General features: G+C 36.0%; 1 protein-coding gene across 2 annotated transcripts in view; it reads right to left on the bottom strand.

Annotated features, from left to right (window-relative positions):
* LOC149837536 (sister chromatid cohesion protein PDS5 homolog A-like) overlaps positions 1–20,847 on the bottom strand; it is a 106,887-nt gene that overhangs the window by 65,265 nt on the left and 20,775 nt on the right. For both annotated transcript variants that reach the window (XM_090006104.1, XM_090006105.1), the window contains exons 4-12: positions 14,153–14,279; positions 13,826–14,044; positions 12,165–12,381; positions 11,937–12,082; positions 11,676–11,821; positions 11,411–11,560; positions 11,233–11,281; positions 10,955–11,146; positions 10,627–10,809 (exon numbers count right to left, since the gene is read on the bottom strand). In XM_090006104.1, the coding sequence (XP_089862230.1) occupies positions 10,627–10,809; positions 10,955–11,146; positions 11,233–11,281; positions 11,411–11,560; positions 11,676–11,821; positions 11,937–12,082; positions 12,165–12,381; positions 13,826–14,044; positions 14,153–14,279 (1,429 nt within the window). The remainder of the gene's footprint in view (positions 1–10,626; positions 10,810–10,954; positions 11,147–11,232; positions 11,282–11,410; positions 11,561–11,675; positions 11,822–11,936; positions 12,083–12,164; positions 12,382–13,825; positions 14,045–14,152; positions 14,280–20,847) is intronic.

Here is a 20,847-nt window from a genome sequence, read left to right as displayed (position 1 = left end):
CCGTAAGTTTGAGGGGGGGTGTTAAAATGTACACTCAAAATCAATATTGTAAGTATAAATATATATACTTATATACATAGAGATACGTATACATATTCTATATGTATACGTATCTCTATATATAAGTATATATATTTATATATTTTTATCTTTTTTACCCGAAAGGGTATTTTTGTCATTTTACATTTTGCGCATATTCCATTTGGAATATGCTGTAATTTTTCCATTATTTTTTGCAATTCTTTTAATTTTATTTTTTTCTTTTTTGCACTTTCAAAAAGTGCATTGGGGGTCTCCCCAATAGAGTCGTTGGGGAGCCCCCAACGGTCACAATTGTGACCGTTGGGAGCTCCCCAACGACTCCTTTGGGGAGCCCCCTCTTGCCTCCTTCCTTCTTGTATAAATAGGGGTGTTCCCCCTTTGTATTTTCTCAAGCTTGAGAGTCTCAAGCATTTGCTTTTATATATTGAAATACATGCATTATTGCATGTTTATTATTTATACACTTTTTGTGTATTTTGTTCAAGTGTTGTGAGAGTGCTTTCGTGCACTTCTTTTATAAGGTTTTTATGTTTGTTTATGTATTGTCTCTTCGTAGACAATTTCACAGTGGACGTGGTATGGGAGGCAGAGGAAAGCTTCAATGTACATTTTGTGGAAAATCTGGACACTTATAAGATCGTTGTTGGGATAAGCATGGTCGGCCAACCTCTTCTTCATCAAAGTCATATGCTCCTAAAGCAAATGTTACTACTATCGAGGCCACCAGTGTACAGGATAATATCTCTGCAAGTAACAATAGTATCACCCTCAGTCGTGCTGAATATGATGAGTTGATAGCTCTTCGTCCTTTGAGTTCCACTCCTCCTGTAGCTGGTGTTGCCTATTCTACTGGAAATCAACTTCATCTGACTGACAGTAAGTGGATTATTGACTCTGGTGCATCCAGACATTTGTGTGGAAATTCACTTGTTTTTTCAGATATAAAGGATATTAATGCTCATCGAGGAGTCTCATTAGCCGATGGGAGTTCCTCCCCTGTTGTTGGTCAGGGAAATATTTCTATATCCTCCTCATTACAGTTAAAAAATGTTCTTCATGCTCCAAACTTTCCTCAAAGTTTACTCTCTGTTAGTTGCCTTATAAGAGAACAAAACTGTAGAGTAATATTTGATCTGATGGGTTGTCATTTTCAGGATTTGCTGACGGGGAAGAAGATTGGTGGAGGCTATGAAGAAAATGGAGTTTACTACCTACATCATCCAATGGGTAATGTTCATGCTGCAGTAGAACACTCATTCAGTCTTGTTCAGTGGCATCGTTGTCTTGGTCATCCTTCATTGTCAAAGCTTCGTTCGGTTTTTCCTCAAATTCCTTCCACCACATCATTTCAGTGTGAAGCCTGTCAGTTGGGAAAGCATCATCGAAGTTTGTTCCCTTCGAGTCAGAGTCTGTCTAGTAATAAAGTTTTTGAACTTCTTCATGCAGATGTATGGGGTCCTTGTAAGATTCCTACTAGGACTCAATGTCATTACTATCTTGTTATTGTTGATGATTTCTCTAAGTTGTCATGGGTGTTTTTAATAAAGGAACGATCTGAAGTTCCAAGTATTATCAAATCCTTAATTCTTGAAATAAAAACTCAGTTTGAATCTATTGTCAAGATTGTTCGCATTGATAATGCTCTCGAGATTAAATCAAAAGATCTGTTACAATTTTACCAAGATAATGGCATCCAACCCCAAACTTCCTGTGCCTATTCATCTCAACAAAATGAGGTGGCTGAGCGAAAACATCGGCACCTGCTTGATATTGCCAGGACTATTATGATTCAATCCAATGTTCCTGCGTTATATTGGGGAGATGCGATTACCACTGCTTGCTATTTGATCAACCGCATGCCTTCGTCTTCTGTGGGTGATCAAATTCCATTACATATCCTAAACCCTAATGCCCCGCTCTTTTCTGTCTCACCAAAAATATTTGGATGTGTTTGTTTTGTACACAAACTTGGCCCTGACTGTGATAAATTAGCTGCTCAAGCTACAAAATGCATATTTATAGGTTATCCCAAAAATCAAAAAGGATATCGATGTTATGATCCTATTTTTCGCCAAGAGTATGTCAGTGTGGATGTATCTTTCTTGGAATCCACTCCATATTACTCCAGTACCGGTTCCCCGCTGCAGATTGATCCAGCTGAGTCTTTTCCATTACCTATACCTCATTTTCCTTTGGAATCTATGCCCTCATTACCGAACCAAACTTCATCCGCTTCCAGATTTAATAATCCTCCTTTAATATATGTGTGTAGAACTCCACCGTCGCAAGAGCCTTCATCTTCTTCTTTTCCTGAGGTAAGTTCTACTGACACTCGTGATCTTCAGGATGATGATAACAAGTCTATTGCTCTACGAAAAGGGACAAGACAATGTACCTTATATCCCATATCTCATTTTGTCTCCGATGCCAGAATTGGAAATCAGATGAAGTCTTTTATTTCAGCCTTATCTGCTGAAACCATTCCTCTGAACTATCAACAGGCAGCGCTTGATAATTGCTGGAAATTGGCTATGCAAGAAGAAATGGATGCTTTAGTATCTCAGCATACATGGGATCTAGTTGATTCCCCAGCAGATGCCAACATTGTTGGATGTAAATGGGTATATACAATAAAGTACAAATCTGATGGTTCTATTGAAAGGTACAAGGCCAGATTAGTCGCGAAAGGGTATACTCAGACATATGGTATTGATTTCTTTGAAACTTTTTCTCCTGTTGCACAGATGGGTACCATTCGTCTTGTTCTCTCAGTAGTTGTTCAGCATGGTTGGAACTTGTCAGTTAGATGTGAAAAATGCCTTTCTATATGGGGATCTATCTGAGACCGTTTACATGCACCAACCTCCTGGTTTCGAGGTTGAGGGGGAGTCTCAGAAGGTGTGTAGATTGAGAAAGGCGATTTATGGCTTGAAACAGAGTCCTCGAGCATGGTTTCACAAGTTGTTTGAAGTAATGTCATGCTTTGGCTTTAACAGGTCAGCAGCAGATCATACACTATTTATCAAGAAAACTAGCTCTGGCATAGTTGTTATGGTGGTATATGTGGATGACATCATTCTTACAGGAGATGATGTAAAAGTTATTGAAGCCACAAAGGCTCATCTTCAAAAACACTTTATTACAAAAGACCTTGGTTCACTCAGGTATTTTCTGGGTATAGAAGTTGCCAGGAGCCGTGAAGGGATGGTTTTGTCTCAACGGAAGTATGTTCTTGACTTATTAAAGGAAACGGGAATGTTGGGAGCTAAAGCAGCAAATATTCTCATGGACCATAAAGTTCAGTTGTTTGAAGAAGGGTCAAAACCGGTTGATAGCAAAAGCTATCGCTCCCTAGTAGGAAAGCTACTATGTGTAACTGTGACCAGGCCAGATATTGCTTTACCAGTAAGCAAAGTTAGTCAGTTTATGGATAAACCAACTGAGGTACACTGGAATGCAGCTATTATGATTCTCAGATACCTAAAATCTTCTCCTGGAAAGGGGTTATTGTTCAGAAAAGGTGGAACTCTAGAGATAGTGGCCTATTCTGATGCTGACTATGCAGGATCTGTAGTGGATAGAAAATCTACCACAGGATTCTGTGTGTTTCTGGGAGACAACTTGATTTCTTGGAGAAGTAAGAAACAAAATGTTGTTTCTAGGTCGAGTGCAGAATCAGAATATCGAGCTATGGCCCAAACAGCTGCTGAATTGATATGGGTTCGTACTATTCTTAATGATCTTCATGTGAAAGTTTCCTCTCCCATGACCATGATGTGTGATAATAAAGCGGCAACATATATAGCGAACAATCCTGTATTTCATGAGAGAACAAAGCACATTGAGGTTGATTGCCACTATATAAGAGATATGGTTCAAGCTGGTCATATCACTACCAAATACCTAAAGTCTGAAGACCAAGTTGCAGATATGTTTACAAAACCTCTTGCTAGACCAAATTTCTCAAAATGTTGTGACAAGCTGAGCATGATTGATATCTATGCTCCAGCTTGAGGGGGAGTGTTGAGAATAGGTGGTTTTAAGTTAAGCCTTTTTATATTAGAGGCTATTTGAATTTTTTATTTTATAGTAGGCTTAAATGTAATTATTCTTTTTAGCCTCTCTCTATTTAATATAGAGAGAAGCCCTAATACCGGGTTAACGAGTTCTATTCTTTGCAGCCGTCTCTCTCTCTCTCTCTCTCTCTCTCTCTCTCTCTCTCTCTCTCTCTCTCTCTCTCTCTCTACCTAGGGTTCGGGGCATCTCTTCTCTTCTTGAACAGAGATCATAGTCTCCAAAGACAAATTCATTTGGAGTTAACCAAGTATGAACAAAACAAGGGGGACTTTAAACGAAGGAACACAACCCAATTGCATAGCTCATTGCAGTCAAGCATGCATTTGAAATTCAATGTTATTATATTTAATTATGTATTTTTGTGTTGCAATGATTTTCTCTCATGATATATTTTTCTTTTGATAGTTTAGATTAATGGTGGAATAGGTTTGGTGGAGATGCTCCATTTTCTAGGTTTGCACAGCGTATATTGAGTCAAGGATGTAGTGCAAGTGGATGCAAGAGAATTTGGCGTTTTTTTTTAGTGCATCCACACAAAGAAAATGAATAGATTGGAGCACTCTCGATTAAATGATCTTGTATTTGTCGCCTACAACATGAGATTGAAGCAAAGGTAACATTAAGATATATGTTAGTAGATTCACTTTAATACAACTTGTATTCTAATTAATATTTGAATATTGTAGACAAATACAAAAAGAATTGAGAAGATGCCATTGGAGCAACTACAATCCCCATCAGTATTGACAACCTCGATATATTATAGAAAGCGAGTAGAAGAAAAACCTGGTGTCTTGGATGATGATGAGGATTAGAGGTTGAGATGGAGGCTTAGGTGGATGATGACAATGATTAACCTAGCCCAGAGATGAGTGTAGATGATAGAGGAGGAGGAGACAACTCAAAAGAAGAAGATCCATCGTTTGAATATCGTTTTTGTTATGACTGATAAACTAGGATGCTTCTTTTGTTTTGTTATGTAATATATAACTTTGATATCAAACATTCACACTTGTGACTTATGATTTTTGTAAAATGTTTGTTAGGAGTTATCAGTATCGTATATAATGTTTTACTAGTGCATGTTTATATTTAGTTACAGTGTTGTGAAAAGTGCATCTCGCCTCAAGGCGAGGGCCTTTGCACCTTGAGGTGTGCATGTGTAGTGCAAATGTCTAGAGGCAAGGTGAACCTTGGGCTAAGGCGCACGCTCCATTTGACCCAATTCTAATACGTACAAAAAATAAAAGAAAGGAGAAGGCTTGATGGGTTAGGGCACTCCCCCCCCCCCCTCTCTCATGTCTTCTTCTTCTTTCATTTTTCTCCTTCTCTTCTTCTTATTCCCTTCTTTTGTTCTTATGCTTCTTCCACTCTTCTTTCTTCTTTTTCTTGTTCCCTTCTTCTCCTTATTATTCTTCTTCCACTATTCTTCTCCTTCTTTTGTTCTCCTTCTTCTTCTTCTGCTTCTTTCGTTCTACTTCCAGACTGGCATATCGTAGCTGCTACCTTTGACACACATGTCACTTTCATCATTGACTTATTTACATTGTAGTCTTTTGTTTAGAATCGATAACCATTTACGATGTACCCGTTGTAACATTGCACAACTTTGGTCGGACCATATTGTAAATCACATATTCTTTGGTCATTAACATTACCATGGCAGACCTACAAGCATAAATAATAACTGTGATAACGACCAACTAAGTAACTTATTGTTGTTTACACGAAAAAAATGTATGTTATTGTCCTTACAAACTCTTTCAATTATGTCACAAACTTATTTTCATGTTCTTTCTGTACTTCTGAATCAGTGAGATGCGGAAGTTCTCTTTGCAACTCCAGATCAAATAATTTGCACTTAATAAATATTTATGTTACCGAACCATGTATGCACATATAAAACTTAGTGTTACATATTAAGTATACTTACTTGATGTAGGGGTCGATCACTGAGCAATTAAAAATGATATAGATTTGTGTTGTGTCTTGTTCTCGATCTTCCAAGTCTTGACAGACAACTGCCAAAGGCATACTCAAGTGGTAGAAATATCGACAGTTTGTCAGCTACAATAAATTATTCTCCATCATCATTACGAGGTGGGCAAGTGTAATGTGTTGTAATGTGAGGTTCAAAGTACATAAATGAGAAATTTGAAATCTCTTCTAAAGTGTACCCCTCAAAAATAGAACCCTCCACTCTTGCTTTATTCTGAACCTTTTTTTAAGGTCAAACACACATCTGTCAATAATATATATCTCGTAATACAATAAATTCTCAATAGCATTAAAGAGAAAAATATAAAAAAAAACATACCTTTCAAATGGGTACATCCATCGATATTGCACACGACCACCAACCCTAAGTTCATATGGCAAATGTATAACCACACATTCCATAACATCGAAAAATTTTGGCAGAAATATCTTCTCTAGCTGACAAATAGTAGTGACGACAAAATGTTCGAGATTTTTTACTTCAGTTAATACAACTTTCAATACGCACAATATTCTAAAAAATCTACTCAATGTGAATAATACCTCCCATATAGGTTTGTCTAACATATCATAAAATGCTAGGGGAATCAACCGTTGCATAATGACATGACAATCATGAGTCTTTATCCATCGTCTATCTTCACAGCTCGAGCAATGTTAGAGACATATCCATCTGAAAATCTTAATTGTTTCAACTATTGACATACCTGCTTTACTTGATCTGGTCCAAGTACGTACCTTGCCTTTGGTTTCAGTACTTTGCCATTGTACTCTTTGAGTTTCAATTCTGATATTTTACATATTACTTTTAAATTCATGCGGGCCTTCAGATTATCCTTCATTTTCTCTTTAACATTCATTACCGTATTGAACACATTATCAAACATATTTTTCTCCACATACATAACATCCAAATTATGTCCTATCAATAAGGTCAGCCAATATGGTAGTTTCCAAAATATAGATTTCTTTGTCCAATTGTGATCCTTCTCAAATCCATGGAAGAGCGTTAAACTATGAGCATCTGTCAATACATCTGGAAAGTATTGCAATCATCTTAAAATCTCTATGCTAGACAACCGTGTAGGTGAACATTTCATTTCAATTATACCTGCTCGGAACGCATTATTTTATCGTTAAAACGGATGTTCGTTGGGTAAAAATCGACAGTGATAATCAAATCAGCACGACTTCCGTCCATGCATTAATCTAAAAGATTTTGTATCCTCATGCGGTACGGACATGCCAACCTCCCATGTATGCTCCAACCAGATAACATACCATATGCAGAGAAGTCACTGATTGTCCATAGAACAGTAGCCTTCATATTGAAGTTTTGTTTTTTATGGGCATTGTACATGAGAACACCGTCATCCCATATTATTTTTAGTTCATCAATCAATGACCTTAAATATACATCAAGATTTTGGCGCGGAGAGGTCAGACCAGAGATCAATAGAGACAAAAAAAATTTTTGATACGGTGACAAATACTGGCCAACACGAGTATGAAGTTGATCTATACCCAAATGGATTGAATCCATCTGTACATAAACCGAGCTTAACATTTCTCACTTCCATTGCGAATGTCTGATGAGTACGATCAAGGTGATTCTAAGCTTCCTCATCAACAAGATGCGTGATTTTGTCTTCATCATGTTGAACTTTATTTGCATGTCATCTCATGTGTTTAGTTGTCATCGAAGACATATATAATCGTTGTAATCTAGGATTGAGAGAGAAGTAGCAGAGCGACTTGTATGACACTTCTTTTGACCTCATGCTACCATTGTCTCTTGTATTTGACTTGAACCGAGGATGCCCACATGATGGACATGATCTTTTATTTTCTTTATCTTTGAAATACAACATGCAGTGATTTGGACAATCATCTATCTTTTGATACCCCATACCTAGAGTGTTGACCATAACCTACGCACGATAGAATTTTTTTAGCAATTTCTCATCTTTGGGCAACATACTCTTCACAATAGAACACAGACAATCAAAACATAATTGGCTCCAATTATACTCGAACTTCAAATTCAGTAGTTGAAGAACTGTAGACAAGATAGTGTGACTCTCACAACTATTCTAAAGTGGCTCATCAGCACATATAAGTAAGTTATAAAATCTACTAGCTGCATCGTTTGTTGCTTCTTCCTCTACCCAAGTTGGTACATCATTAAGGCCCATAGCAGAACTCGGTTCTGGTCTTGCAGTATCACATATCAAATCCACATATGAATTATCGTGCACCACATCCACTTGTGCATCAAAATTGTTCCAAAATTCTTCACCATGAAGCATCCAATTCTGATAATCATTCACACAACTCTTCCTGTATAGGTGATGTCTAACGTCATGAGGTTCTACAAATCGATTGTTATTACACATCGTGCAAGGGCACCTGATCCAACCGATGAGATCCATTGTACTGACACTTTTTGTTGCAAATTCAATAAAACTGTCAACACTATCTATATATTCAAGCGATACCTCATTGTCAACTATCGTACGATACATCCATTCAACAGAAAAGTGTTGTATCCAAGAAAGTAAATAACATATGATGCGCTTGCATCACTTACTCACTACGGGTATTTACCCGATTTTCTTTTGCCTTTGCATTTTTTTTTTAATGGATGTATCGTACGATAGTTGACAATGAGGTATCGCTTGAATATATAGATAGTGTTGACAGTTTTATTGAATTTGTAAGGTCCAGATACACTTTACAACATTGCAAATTGCAATGAAGATTCACAAAGCTAGGACATTCGATCCCACCATATCATAAGCACTGCTCAGTCTAGCCTCTTTTCACTTCCCCAACTAGAAAGCCAAATCTTGCATTCATACTTTTGGGTTCCCTTCTATCTATCCTTTGCCTTGGGAACCTCTATGCCATAAAAGCATAGAAAGAAATTGCCAGAAGCAGTTGATCACCCTCATGCAATACCTAAACCTGGTGATCTAACAATGTATCCCATGGATTGTTTGTACATTCTCATTTGTATTTCATAGGTGCATGCCCAGAGAGGTTAGATGAATGTCTTTTATGATGAAACAATACATTGTACATGTCTTAAACCAAAAACATGACAAACACGCCGCAGAGTTGGAACTTCACCAAAAAGAGGAATCACACACACGTAATGTTCATAAGAATGATATCCTACTCATTACATAACATGGAATTAAGGAAAAGCTTAGAAATGTTCTACAAATAAATATTTTTTGTTTTTGATGTGTAAATAAAATAATTTATTAATACAAATTTTTAGTTTCTAATGTAATAATATTGTTGCAAATATCATATGTATTACATGTGAATTATTAATTTCTGGCAACCATGAAGAGTTGAGGGGCACAAGAACAAGCAATACTTCAACCCAATCAGTGTGTAGAACTTTGATATACTAGGAGAGTGGGAGCAAAAAGAATCTAAGGTGCTTGATAAAGATGATAATTAGTAGGCATCAAAAGTAAGAGTTTGAAGCACAAAGACCACTCAATACATGGGTAAAAGAGGCAAATTGTTCTGTGCATGAAAACCCGTAATTTTATTATCATTTTTACCGCAATTGGTTAAAGCAAGTGATGGAAGAGACTGAGATAGCTTTATTGTGGATATTTTTTACCTGTATAATACGCTTAATCTTGAATCTTGATATAAGCTAACAAATGCTTCATTCATAATTTTACATGGTGCAATGGGACTCTCTTGGGACTTTTATGAATGTGGTATTAAGTAGTCGGTGTTTCATTATGTATATGGGTTTTGATCATCTTACTATTGATATATGATTTATCTGTTCCAGCACACTTAGTTTAGTCTATGATCAGGCAACACCAAGGACTAATATCGCTTAATCTTTTAATCAATTAAACAAACATAAGTCACCCTTTTCATCTGCCTCAGGCCTCAGGTATATCACAAATAGTTTACCACCTGATTTCTAAAGCCAAAAGCAAGTCAATATATGTTTCAAGCCCCGGCATAAAGAAACCCAAACTCCTGAAATTGATCAAACGCTAATACAAAATGCAATCATGGAATCTTGAAGAATTATATATATGATATATTTTTTTATATTTGTATCATTAATTAGTAGAAACAATTGAAGTGAAAGTTCCTCCACTTGACAAAACATCAACTGATGTTATCCCTACAGAAATCAAAAACTGCAATCTGAATGAGAGCTCAAAACCAAATATTACTTCAGCTTCAAATCCATTCAAACCTTAACCTAGGAAAGAATATGTCCAAAGTGGAGAGAATTTTGGAGGTTTAGGAGTACAGAAGATATCAGATGTGCAGAAAGCCTCAAAGAAATGCGAGTACAGAAATCCTCAAAGAAATGTGAGTGCAGGAGCAAACAATATCACCTCACAAATGAAATTGCACAACTAAGCATCCAGAATAAATAAACACATAGGTTTATATAGCAGTCTTTTCATCAAGTATCGTAATTTCCAAAGAAATAGATCTAGAAGCACTGCTTACCACAAGTAAGTTCAAGCATGATAAAACAAGCTTTTCATTTCTGGCAGACTTCTGAAGAAGAAGTTCATCAAGAATCTCTTTCACATGTTCGTTGTTGAAGAGAATGTAAGAACATTTGATTGACAATGCGCCTAGAAAATCATACAGTGGATGTTTGTCACCAACGACCTTGAGCAAGTCATCCTACAAAACAGACATAGAATACTGTATCAGAAGACCTTGTGGGTATTCAGTTATACTAATTTATCTGCAGATGGAAATGAAAGAATGAAATTAACCGCTTTGAAAAGTCTATGACTAAAACACTAGAAGAGGGGAAAAACATTACCCGGGCTGTCAAAGCTTGTGCAGTACCAATATTATAATCAACAAGACTAGTTAGAATCTTCCAAATATTATCATCTTTCAATTGATTAAGGATTTGAAAACTTTCTTCAGCTTTGGAAGGATCTTTAAACGATCGAGACATTGCCCTGACACACCCTAAAGTTTTCTTTAGGATATCATGGGAATCATTATCCTGCATAACAACAAGATCATAAATGGATGTGGTACACAGCATTTTAACACTTCTTAACATCAGATATTCAAAGGACCTAACAAAACCTGGCACTTCTTTCTAAGCATCAGATAACTCTGCAATTCTTCCTGCAACCTGCAATCCAAGGAGAAAACTCCTCATAATCTAGCCAATGCCTATCAAATACTAGAAATGGAAAAAGATAGGGTTCTTAAAGTTGGTCACCACTTGCATGACAAAAAATATAAACTATTTAAGGCTAACCTTTTCTTCTGCAGAAAAGCTTGCTCAAGGGCCTTGGTCTCGATTTTTTCAAATTCAGAGAAAGCTGCAATCCAATGCTTCACATAATCCTTCACTGAGATTTCAGTGGGCATCAATGAATCTGATAAAAAAATGTCCATCACTTCATATCTGCAGAAAGCCATAATAGTTAAATCCACCTAACCATTAAACACTACAAATATTAGCAGTAAATAAGACCTAAAACCATAAAGCAAGATCACAATGCACATAAGCTAACATGCACCTCAAATCATTGTCATAAAAGCATCTCAGAATCTTCCCAGGAAGCCATTTATATTCATCATGGTCAATTGAATCATCTGAACATTTCAAGCATAGAAGCCTGTATAGTTCCACCAGCCTCTCTAAGGTATACCTTTTAACTGTTATCTGAAAGTTATGTGCAAGGAGGTCACTCCCCAAATCTACGCTACCAAAAAATCCTACATATAGGAAAATTTTAAAAGAAAAAAAAAGGTTAAAGAAATAAAGAAGAGAACAACACAGATTTATCTTGAAGGCATTCTGCAACAAGCTTGACAGTCCCAACTAGAGCAGACTCTAAAGTATGTTTGGTCACATCACAAATTGCTGCAACTACTTGTTCCCGAACATGTTCATCATAGTCTAACAACCGATCACTGAGGGCAGCTGGAAAATGTTCATCCACCGCAAGGTCAATCAAGACATCCAAAAATACAGGTAAGGAACAAACTCAAAAATTCCTCCTTACAGATAATCTCAGCAGCTTCAAGCCTGGAAAGATTAGACAGTAAACAAGCTTTCATATGTTCAACAACAGAAATTCGAACTTTAACCACTCTGTCCATCAGTCTCCTCAAAAACTCTGAAAACAGGGGCCGAAACACTTCAGATATAGTATTCCCAGGCAATGTAAACATGCGACCAAGCATGTTCACTGATTTCAGCCTAACATCTAGTTGATCTGCCTGCAAAAATTAAAACTTTATTATCAGGCTGCACTTTACAAATATTACACATTGAAGACACTTTAGCATATAGTAACAATGCCTAAGTGAAAAACATTATATAAGCTACTCTTTTACTCAGTGGGTCCAGGCCATGAGGCATTTTCAAGGAAAAGATTTATCCTCTAATTTTCCAAATGGCCCTATCTTTGAATATGCAGCACCACACGGGTGCTATCTTCATTGATTCTGCCCACTGTTGGGGTACAACATTTATGGAAATAAAATGTAAATGTCACAGACCAATACTGTGAAAAGCATATCACAACATGCACTAAAAGCACATAAAACATTTGTATTGTAATGTAAGACAGAACAAAGAGTTTAAACATTTCTGTTATCATGTTATTCTCTTAAAACTTTAAAACACTGTTGATTTTATTTTTTTTAAGAAAAGGGAAAATGTTAACTTTAAAAATTCTATTTTTGACCAGAAAAAGAGAACAAACACACACAAGCAATCTAAATACAAACTTAAGTATATAAATATTCTATAAATCAAATAAAACTGATTTTAGGATATTGACAATAAATAAAACATAAATGTATATAAAAAACACAATAAAAAAATATGCTGACAACAAAGATAATCACAGTCTGTAACAATATGCAATACAAACTAGTTAATCACATTTTCAGAAAGATAAAATCACATTTTCAGAAAGATAAACAAAAATTCAAGACAAAGCAATGGCCTGCACCATGTAGATTCTAGATAAAGCATTCACTTGCAGCGTATGACAGGTTTAAATAAAGTCTTAAATATAACCTAATAGCCAAAAAAAAACATAAGCTTCTCAGTTTTTCTTATTGTTCAGTTTTGCCAACGACAACAAAGCACTAGTGAATGACGGATCTCCTTCTCCAAAATCAATGTCCATCCCTCTCCCTCATCTCGGTCCTACATATTCAATATATTAAGATAAGGGAGTTCTCTTTTTCTCTCCCCTTAGTTTACAAATAGGGTCAATGGCACCTTAAGAATGCCCTATTTGCACAGCAAATAAAGAGAGAAACAATAAACAAAGAAATCTTGAAATGCAAATAATTTTTAAAATTTTGACCAGAAAAGTTTGAGATCTAAATATCAAAAAAGAGTAATATCATATGATACCACTTGTATCTTAGAATATGGTTGTATACAAAACGTACCTCCTTTTTCCAATACAGGTGGACATATCCTGTCATACAGGGATGATATTATGATAAATCGTATTGTATTTGCAAATAATAAAATAATCAAAATCTGATAAACAATGAAATCCTCCCTCACCGAAATAAATTGTTCAAACAACCTCACATGAATCGTTCATGCAGGCAATAACAATAATAACAGACAAATACATAGATCTTGGAAATTATTTGTGCAATAAATCAAAAGTTCAAGCAAGCAACAAGAAACTACCAATAATTCTTCAATCATGTAGGGAATAACTCCATGTAAGATCTGAGGAGAACAACGATAAATCTCATAAATAACTTCATGATGGTCAAAATGACTGTTATGGGAACTATTTTTCCTTGAGATCGCTGATATAAGAAACTGATTTATGTAAGGCCCAAGCTTTTCAGCACAGTGTTCAATAACGTTCATAACCAGTCTTTTTCCTGCCAAAGATATCTCCTAGAGTTCACAGAATTCCACAGAATCAGCCATATAAAAAAAATGCAGAATCAAAATACATGAAACAATGAAGCAAACCATTACAAGGTCAGAAATTGTGTAACTTACTCTTTCTTGTTGACCAAGCCCAGATAACAGAGCAAGTAATAGCTCCTCCTGAACATCCTCACTCTCATCAACTAAAAGGATCATAATTGTCTGCATTGACATAATGACAGCTTCCGGATGATCATTACTGCACATGTAAACAGTTTCATGAACACAAGATGATGAAGGAAAGATAAGTTCAACCATGCATTAGATCCAAGTGTCGGTTATAATTTCCAATTACAAGGAAGCAGAAAACCCATTCCACATAAAGGAGTGATGCACTAGATCCCATTCCATATTTAGGGCCAGCCATGTTGGAGGTAGTGGTGGCAGCAGTGACCACACAGGGCCAGGCCAACTATGTGAATGGTTTATTTTTTTATTTATTTTTGTTCATGATCCGGCTGTTCATGAGATATCTTAATCTCAATTAGTGCTATTTATGGGACATTTTAATCTCAATTATTGTTGTTTGCTATGATATGGTTTTATTGTTGCATGATGTCCAATCTCAATATTTTATGATCCATGTTCAATCCCATAATATGATGTTCAATCTCAATCTTCATGTATTTGCTGTTCAATCTAAATCTTTTCTTATCCATATTCTCTTCAATCCCAATTTATTTTCATGTCTTTGTCATTCATAATGTGATCATGTTAAATTCATGGGCTATGTCACACAGATACTCCATCTGTATCCCCTTATATACTAGTCATATTGAAAACTTCATAAAAATGGCTGTATCCCCATATCAGAATGGGTTTTTTTAATCATGATGCCCTTGCTGCCTCAATTATTGCTGTTTTTATCACTGTTTTTATGACACTTCAATCGTAATATGATGTTCAATCTCAAATTTTTTATGATGTTCAATCCATAATATGATAATGTTCAAGTAAATAATAAGAAGTTCAATCTCAATTTTTAATGATCCATTGTTCTCTTCAATCCCAATTTATTTTGATGTTTTTACTATCCATAATATGATCCAAATGTAATGTAAAAGAATTATTGGTATGTCATAGTGCAAATGTCAATTGGCAAGGACAATTTTTTATCAACAATTGGAAAGCACTGCAAATACATACATACATACATACATACATACATACATACATACATACATACAGGGAAGGGGGATCGTCCAACCAAAGGAAGGTACAAACCGTTCAAACCACTTTTAAAAATCATATTTAAAAGCATTTTTTGGCCAATCTGACCACACGGATGTGATCTTCATGATAAAAAACCTAAGAACTGATGCTTATCACAAGCTTTTTTTATGCATAGGTTGGAATTTTATGATCTAGCAAACATCAAAAATTTCAAACCCTTGATTTTTAGCACATTATAAAATCCAACGTACACATTGAAAAAAATTGTTATAAGAGACGGTTCTTAGGTTTTTGACCATGGAGATTGCATTAGTAGTCACATTTGCCAAAAAGCACTTTTAAAATTGATTTTCGAAAGTGGTTTGGACAGTTTGCACCTTCCTTTGGCTGGACGGTCCATATATATACACGATTGCCCATAATAGTGGACGTGCAATCATGGAAAGAGTGTCAAATGACGCTCACTCGTTTGATTTTGCAAAAAAAAAAAGACATTTAGGGGTGGTCACGAACGCCACTAAATGTCCATTTTTGCAAAAAAAATGCTCATCACTGATCGAGGGGGGGCGCCCAACTAACAGTGGACGATTTACCCGGCCACTGTTAAGTCTCTCTCTCTCTCTCTCTCTCTCTCTCTCTCTCTCTCTCTCTCTCTCTCTCTCTCTCTCTCTCTCTCGCTGGTAATATTTACTACCCTCATGGGTAAGAAACTCTCTAGTGAAAAAATATTATATTTTTATTGTTTTCAGTTTTTTTGCATATCCAACCCTCCATATGTGATCTACATATTAAGTTTACAAGAAACTAACTGTTGTATCATGTTTACCTGACGTATATGTTGTTAAAATGTAAAACTGTACATATATGTATATATAATAATATTATATTATTATATATATATATAAATACATTTTTAATTTCTTTCTTTTCTGTATTTTTTTTCCTTTATTTTTATTTTTTGTCTTTATGTCATCTAGTTCAGTTTGAACTAGAATGACTGTTGCTAGTCAAGTCCTGTCCAGACTTGACTAGCAATAGAGTTGTTGGACTGACACAGTCCAACAGCTCTTAATAGAGCTGTTGGATTGTGCCCAACAGCTCTATTGAGTCCTCTTTCAGCTGTGTATATAAAGGGGTGCAGCCCCTCTTGTATTTCACTCCAATGCTTCTTAAGCAATTGGTTTTTCATATCAATAAAGAATACATTTTTATTTTTATTTTGTTTCCAGTTATACCCTTTTTAAGGGTTATGCTTTAGTGTCATTCTTGACACTTGCTCTTGTTAATCAAAGCTCGTGTTTCGAAGATCCCCATTTCATTTCATGGTATCAGAGCCGCGGAAGTACTAAATCTTGAGGAAAAGCTGCCTCGGTTTCCGTGCCCGTTTGCAAAAGTGTTCGCCACTTGAAGAGAAGTGTTTTATCACTTCATTGGAGAAGATTTCACATCTTGTTGTATTGTTTTTTTTTCTTTCTTTCTCATTTTCCTTCTTGTTTCTCTTCTATCCCTATTCTTTCTCTCCTTGTAATCGATGGATGACAATGATAAAGTCATCATCATGCCTATGAAACTAAGCGATACGAACTATGTAACATGGGCTTCAATCATGAAGCACCATATATGGGGAAAAGGCTTATGGGGGATTGTGGATGGTTCCGATTCGGAACCTAAGCTATCTCTTACTAAAAAGGAGGGAGATAAAGACGTCCCTCTATCGGAAGAAGAGAAAATCAAGGCTATTGCCTCATACGAGAAGAAATGGAAAGAATGGAGAATATCTCATGCGAAGATAATGTCATGGCTTATCAATAGCGTTGACATTAAAAAATGCTCAAGTCTTGCCAAATTTGATCATGCCGATAAGGCATGGGAATACCTTAAGAATATGTATTCCCTTAAAGATATTGCACACGTGTGCAACCTCCAAGAAAAAGTTCGAATGATGACACAAGGAGACAAAACTATTCGTGAATATTACAATGGGTTGTCCGAACTTTGGGAAGAACTTTCCCTTTTAGAACCAAAGTGGCATTGTGCCGAAGACATCGAGCTTCGTCAGAAACAACTCGATGTTGAACATTTTTACCAGTTTATCACTGGATTAAGGCCGGAATTTGAAACCACTAAATCGGCCCTACTTCACCGGGGAAAAATTCCTTCTATTGTTGAAACTATTGAAGAGTTAACAATGGAAGAAAATCGTCTCCGGAAAGGTTCTTTAAAAATTGAAGATGATTCCGTTTTAGCCGTGTCTAGACCAGGGAATCATGTTCGATCATATAGGCCTCCTCACTTTAACCGACAAAATGGTGACTATGATAAGAAGAAAGTTATTTGTCATCACTGTCATGAACCGGGACACTACAGGCCACAATGTCCCAAACTTAAGGAGCTGAGAGAAAAAAGAGCTGCAATTGCTGGATCGGAGCCTAAAGATCAGGATGCACCAGTTTCCCTGGCCCAACTAATGGAGATCCTTCAGCCTCTCATCAAAGGTGCCTCTTCCTCATCTGAAGCTTCAACCGGCGCAGCAGCCTCATCTTTTTCTGATTTAGGTAAAATTTCTTGGCTTCTTGACTCTGGTGCATCTTTTCATATGACCCCAAATAATCAAAGTCTATCCAAATGTGTTAAAAATAAAACAAGTGTGTCAAAGGTCTTTACTGCTGATGGGACTTCTCTTGAAATAGAAGGAATAGGAGATTTTGAAAAAATTTATAAAACAAAAAAAATTTTTATTCCAGAAATTAGACATGTTCCCAAATTAAATTTAAATCTTTTATCTGTATCTCAAATTTCTGATTATGGGTGTAATATTTCTTTTTCTTCTCATGGTTGTTGGGTACAGGATCGCCAGTCAGGCAAGCTGATTGGGGAAGGCCATAGAGAAGGAGGACTTTATTACATGGATTTTTTGGAAATGCTGAAGAAAGTTTTTTGTTATAATATTAAAAAAATAGAGTTGGAACTGTGGCATAAGAGACTTGGTCACCCACATATAGCCAAAATCCAACATTTTCCAAATCTAGGGAAATTTTGTAACTCTGAATCATTTGATTGTAAAGATTGTATTCTCGGCAAAATGAAAAGATTATCATTTCAGAACAGAACCTTTTTCTCTTCAAGACCACTTGAATTAATACACTCGGATGTTTGGGGTCCTGCTCCAGTAATTTCTAAAGGAGGATTTGTTTACTATGTTATTTTTGTCGATGATTTCTCCCGACATACGTGGATGTACTTTCTCAAACATAAGTCTGAAGTATTTTCATACTTTCAAACTTTTCATAATATGGTTAAAAACAAGTTTCAAAATGATATTACTATTTTTCGCACAGATTCAGGGAGAGAGTTTTTATCCACAGATTTTCAAAATTATCTTAAATTGCATGGCATCACACATCAAAGATCTTGTCCTTATACACCTCAACAAAATGGACTGGCAGAACGAAAACATCGCCATATTATAGAAACCACTAGGACTTTATTAATAGCAAATCAAGTCTTGAAAGACTTTTGGGCAGAAGCTGTCTTAACTGCTACCTGTCTCATTAATAGAATGTCATCTTCTTCGTTACAAAATATCACTCCCATTGAAAAACTTATGAACATTTCTCCAGACTACTCTAGATTAAGAATATTTGGGTGCAAATGTTTCATATTTACTGACAAAAATGATAAACTTTCCCCTCGTGCGATTCTCTGTGCCTTTTTAGGATATGCTGAAAACCAGAAAGGTTATAGATGTTTTGACTTCAAAAATAATAAACTATATGTGTCTAGAAATGTTTCCTTTCTTGAAAAGGAGAGCTTCTTTGATTTTAGAAAATTAAAAGACGTCACTGAGTACTCCTTTTTGCTAGATCTAACATCAACATCTGATGAATATGACCTTGATTGTAACTTTGATGATGATCCAAGAATTATTGATCTTAATGTTAAAAATGAAGAAGTTCATAGAGATACTAGTATTCAATATTCCAGGCGACAAGAGTCTAATACTCCATGTGCACTTGAGAAATATTCTAACATTCCAACTAGACAATCATCCCGAATCTCGAGGCCTCCAGAAAAGTTTGTATCATACAAGTCTTTCTCACCCACATATAGGGCAGTTATTGCATTAATTCACTCATATGAAGAACCATCCACATATTTTCAAGCAAAAAATGATATCAAATGGATAGAAGCCATGAAAGTTGAATTAGATGCACTTGAAAAGGCTTCTACATGGAATATTCAAGATCTTCCTCCAGGGAAGAAAACTATAGGATGTCGATGGGTTTATAAAATTAAAACCAAGAGTGATGGTACTCTTGAAAGATATAAAGCCCGTTTAGTAGCCAAAGGTTATGCCCAAGAATATGGGATTGATTATGAAGAAACCTTTGCTCCGGTGGCTCGTATGACTACTGTCCGAACCTTAATTGCCTTAGCTTCTATCAAAAAATGGTCTATTTTTCAAATGGATGTCAAAAATGTTTTTTTAAATGGAAATCTAGTTGAAGTAAGTATATATGGAACCCCCTCCTGGTCTAAGTATTCCTAAGGGTAAAGTCCTTCGCTTAGAAAAAGCTCTTTATGGACTTAAACAAGCACCAAAAGCTTGGTATGATAGGTTTAGTCGTGTTATGATTGATATTGGTTTTCAATTCTGTTTAACTGACACTGCTTTGTTTATTAAGAATTCTGATGCAGGGATCATTGTGCTTCTTCTCTATGTGGATGATATGATCATCACCGGAAGCGATAAACAGGGAGTTGAAACAATCAAAACACTTCTTAAATCTCATTTTGAAATGACTGATTTGGGCTTGTTGAGATATTTTTTAGGCATTGAAGTTGCTTATTCTCCTAGAGGATATTTATTATCTCAAACTAAATTTGCTTTTGATATTGTTTTTAGGTCTGGTATTACTGATGATAAGAAAGTTGACACTCCAGAAGTTGTTAATGTTAAAATGAAGATTGATGATGGAGAACTTCTTGCAGACCCTACTCCTTACAGACAGCTTGTCGGGGCACTTTCCTATCTATCCATTACCAGACCAGATATAGCACATGCTGTTCATACAGCAAGTCAATTTCAACATGCTCCTACTTCTGTTCATATGGGAGCAGTCATGCGTATTATCAGATACATCAAGTCCTCTCTTTCACGAGGACTTTTCTTATCTTCCTGCTCTTCTCTTGATTTAATTGCATATACTGATGCTGATTGGGGAGGTGATCCCAATAACAGACACTCAACCACTGGCTTTTGTGTCTTTTTAGGGGAATCATTAATCTCGTGGAGGTGTAAAAAGCAGCAGAAGGTATCTCTCTCATCCACCAAAGCTGAATACAGAGCCATGGCAACCACGACCATGGAAGTAGTTTGGCTCCGACGACTGCTTGCTGACATGGGAGTTGAAGCAACAAAGGCTTCACAAATGTGTTGTGACAACAAAAGTGCGATCTACATTGCCAGTAACAGAACATTCCATGAACGCACCAAACACATCGAAATGGATTGTCACTACGTCAAAGAGGAATATCTACACGGGATAATTGATCTGTCATATGTCACTTCAGAATATCAGTTAGCAGACCTC

The sequence above is a fragment of the Nuphar pumila genome, chromosome 5 (genome assembly GCF_984573655.1).
Source record: "Nuphar pumila chromosome 5, dmNupPumi1.hap1.1, whole genome shotgun sequence".
Classification (NCBI taxonomy): Eukaryota; Viridiplantae; Streptophyta; class Magnoliopsida; order Nymphaeales; family Nymphaeaceae; genus Nuphar; species Nuphar pumila.
This window is presented reverse-complemented; position numbering and strand designations above follow the sequence as displayed.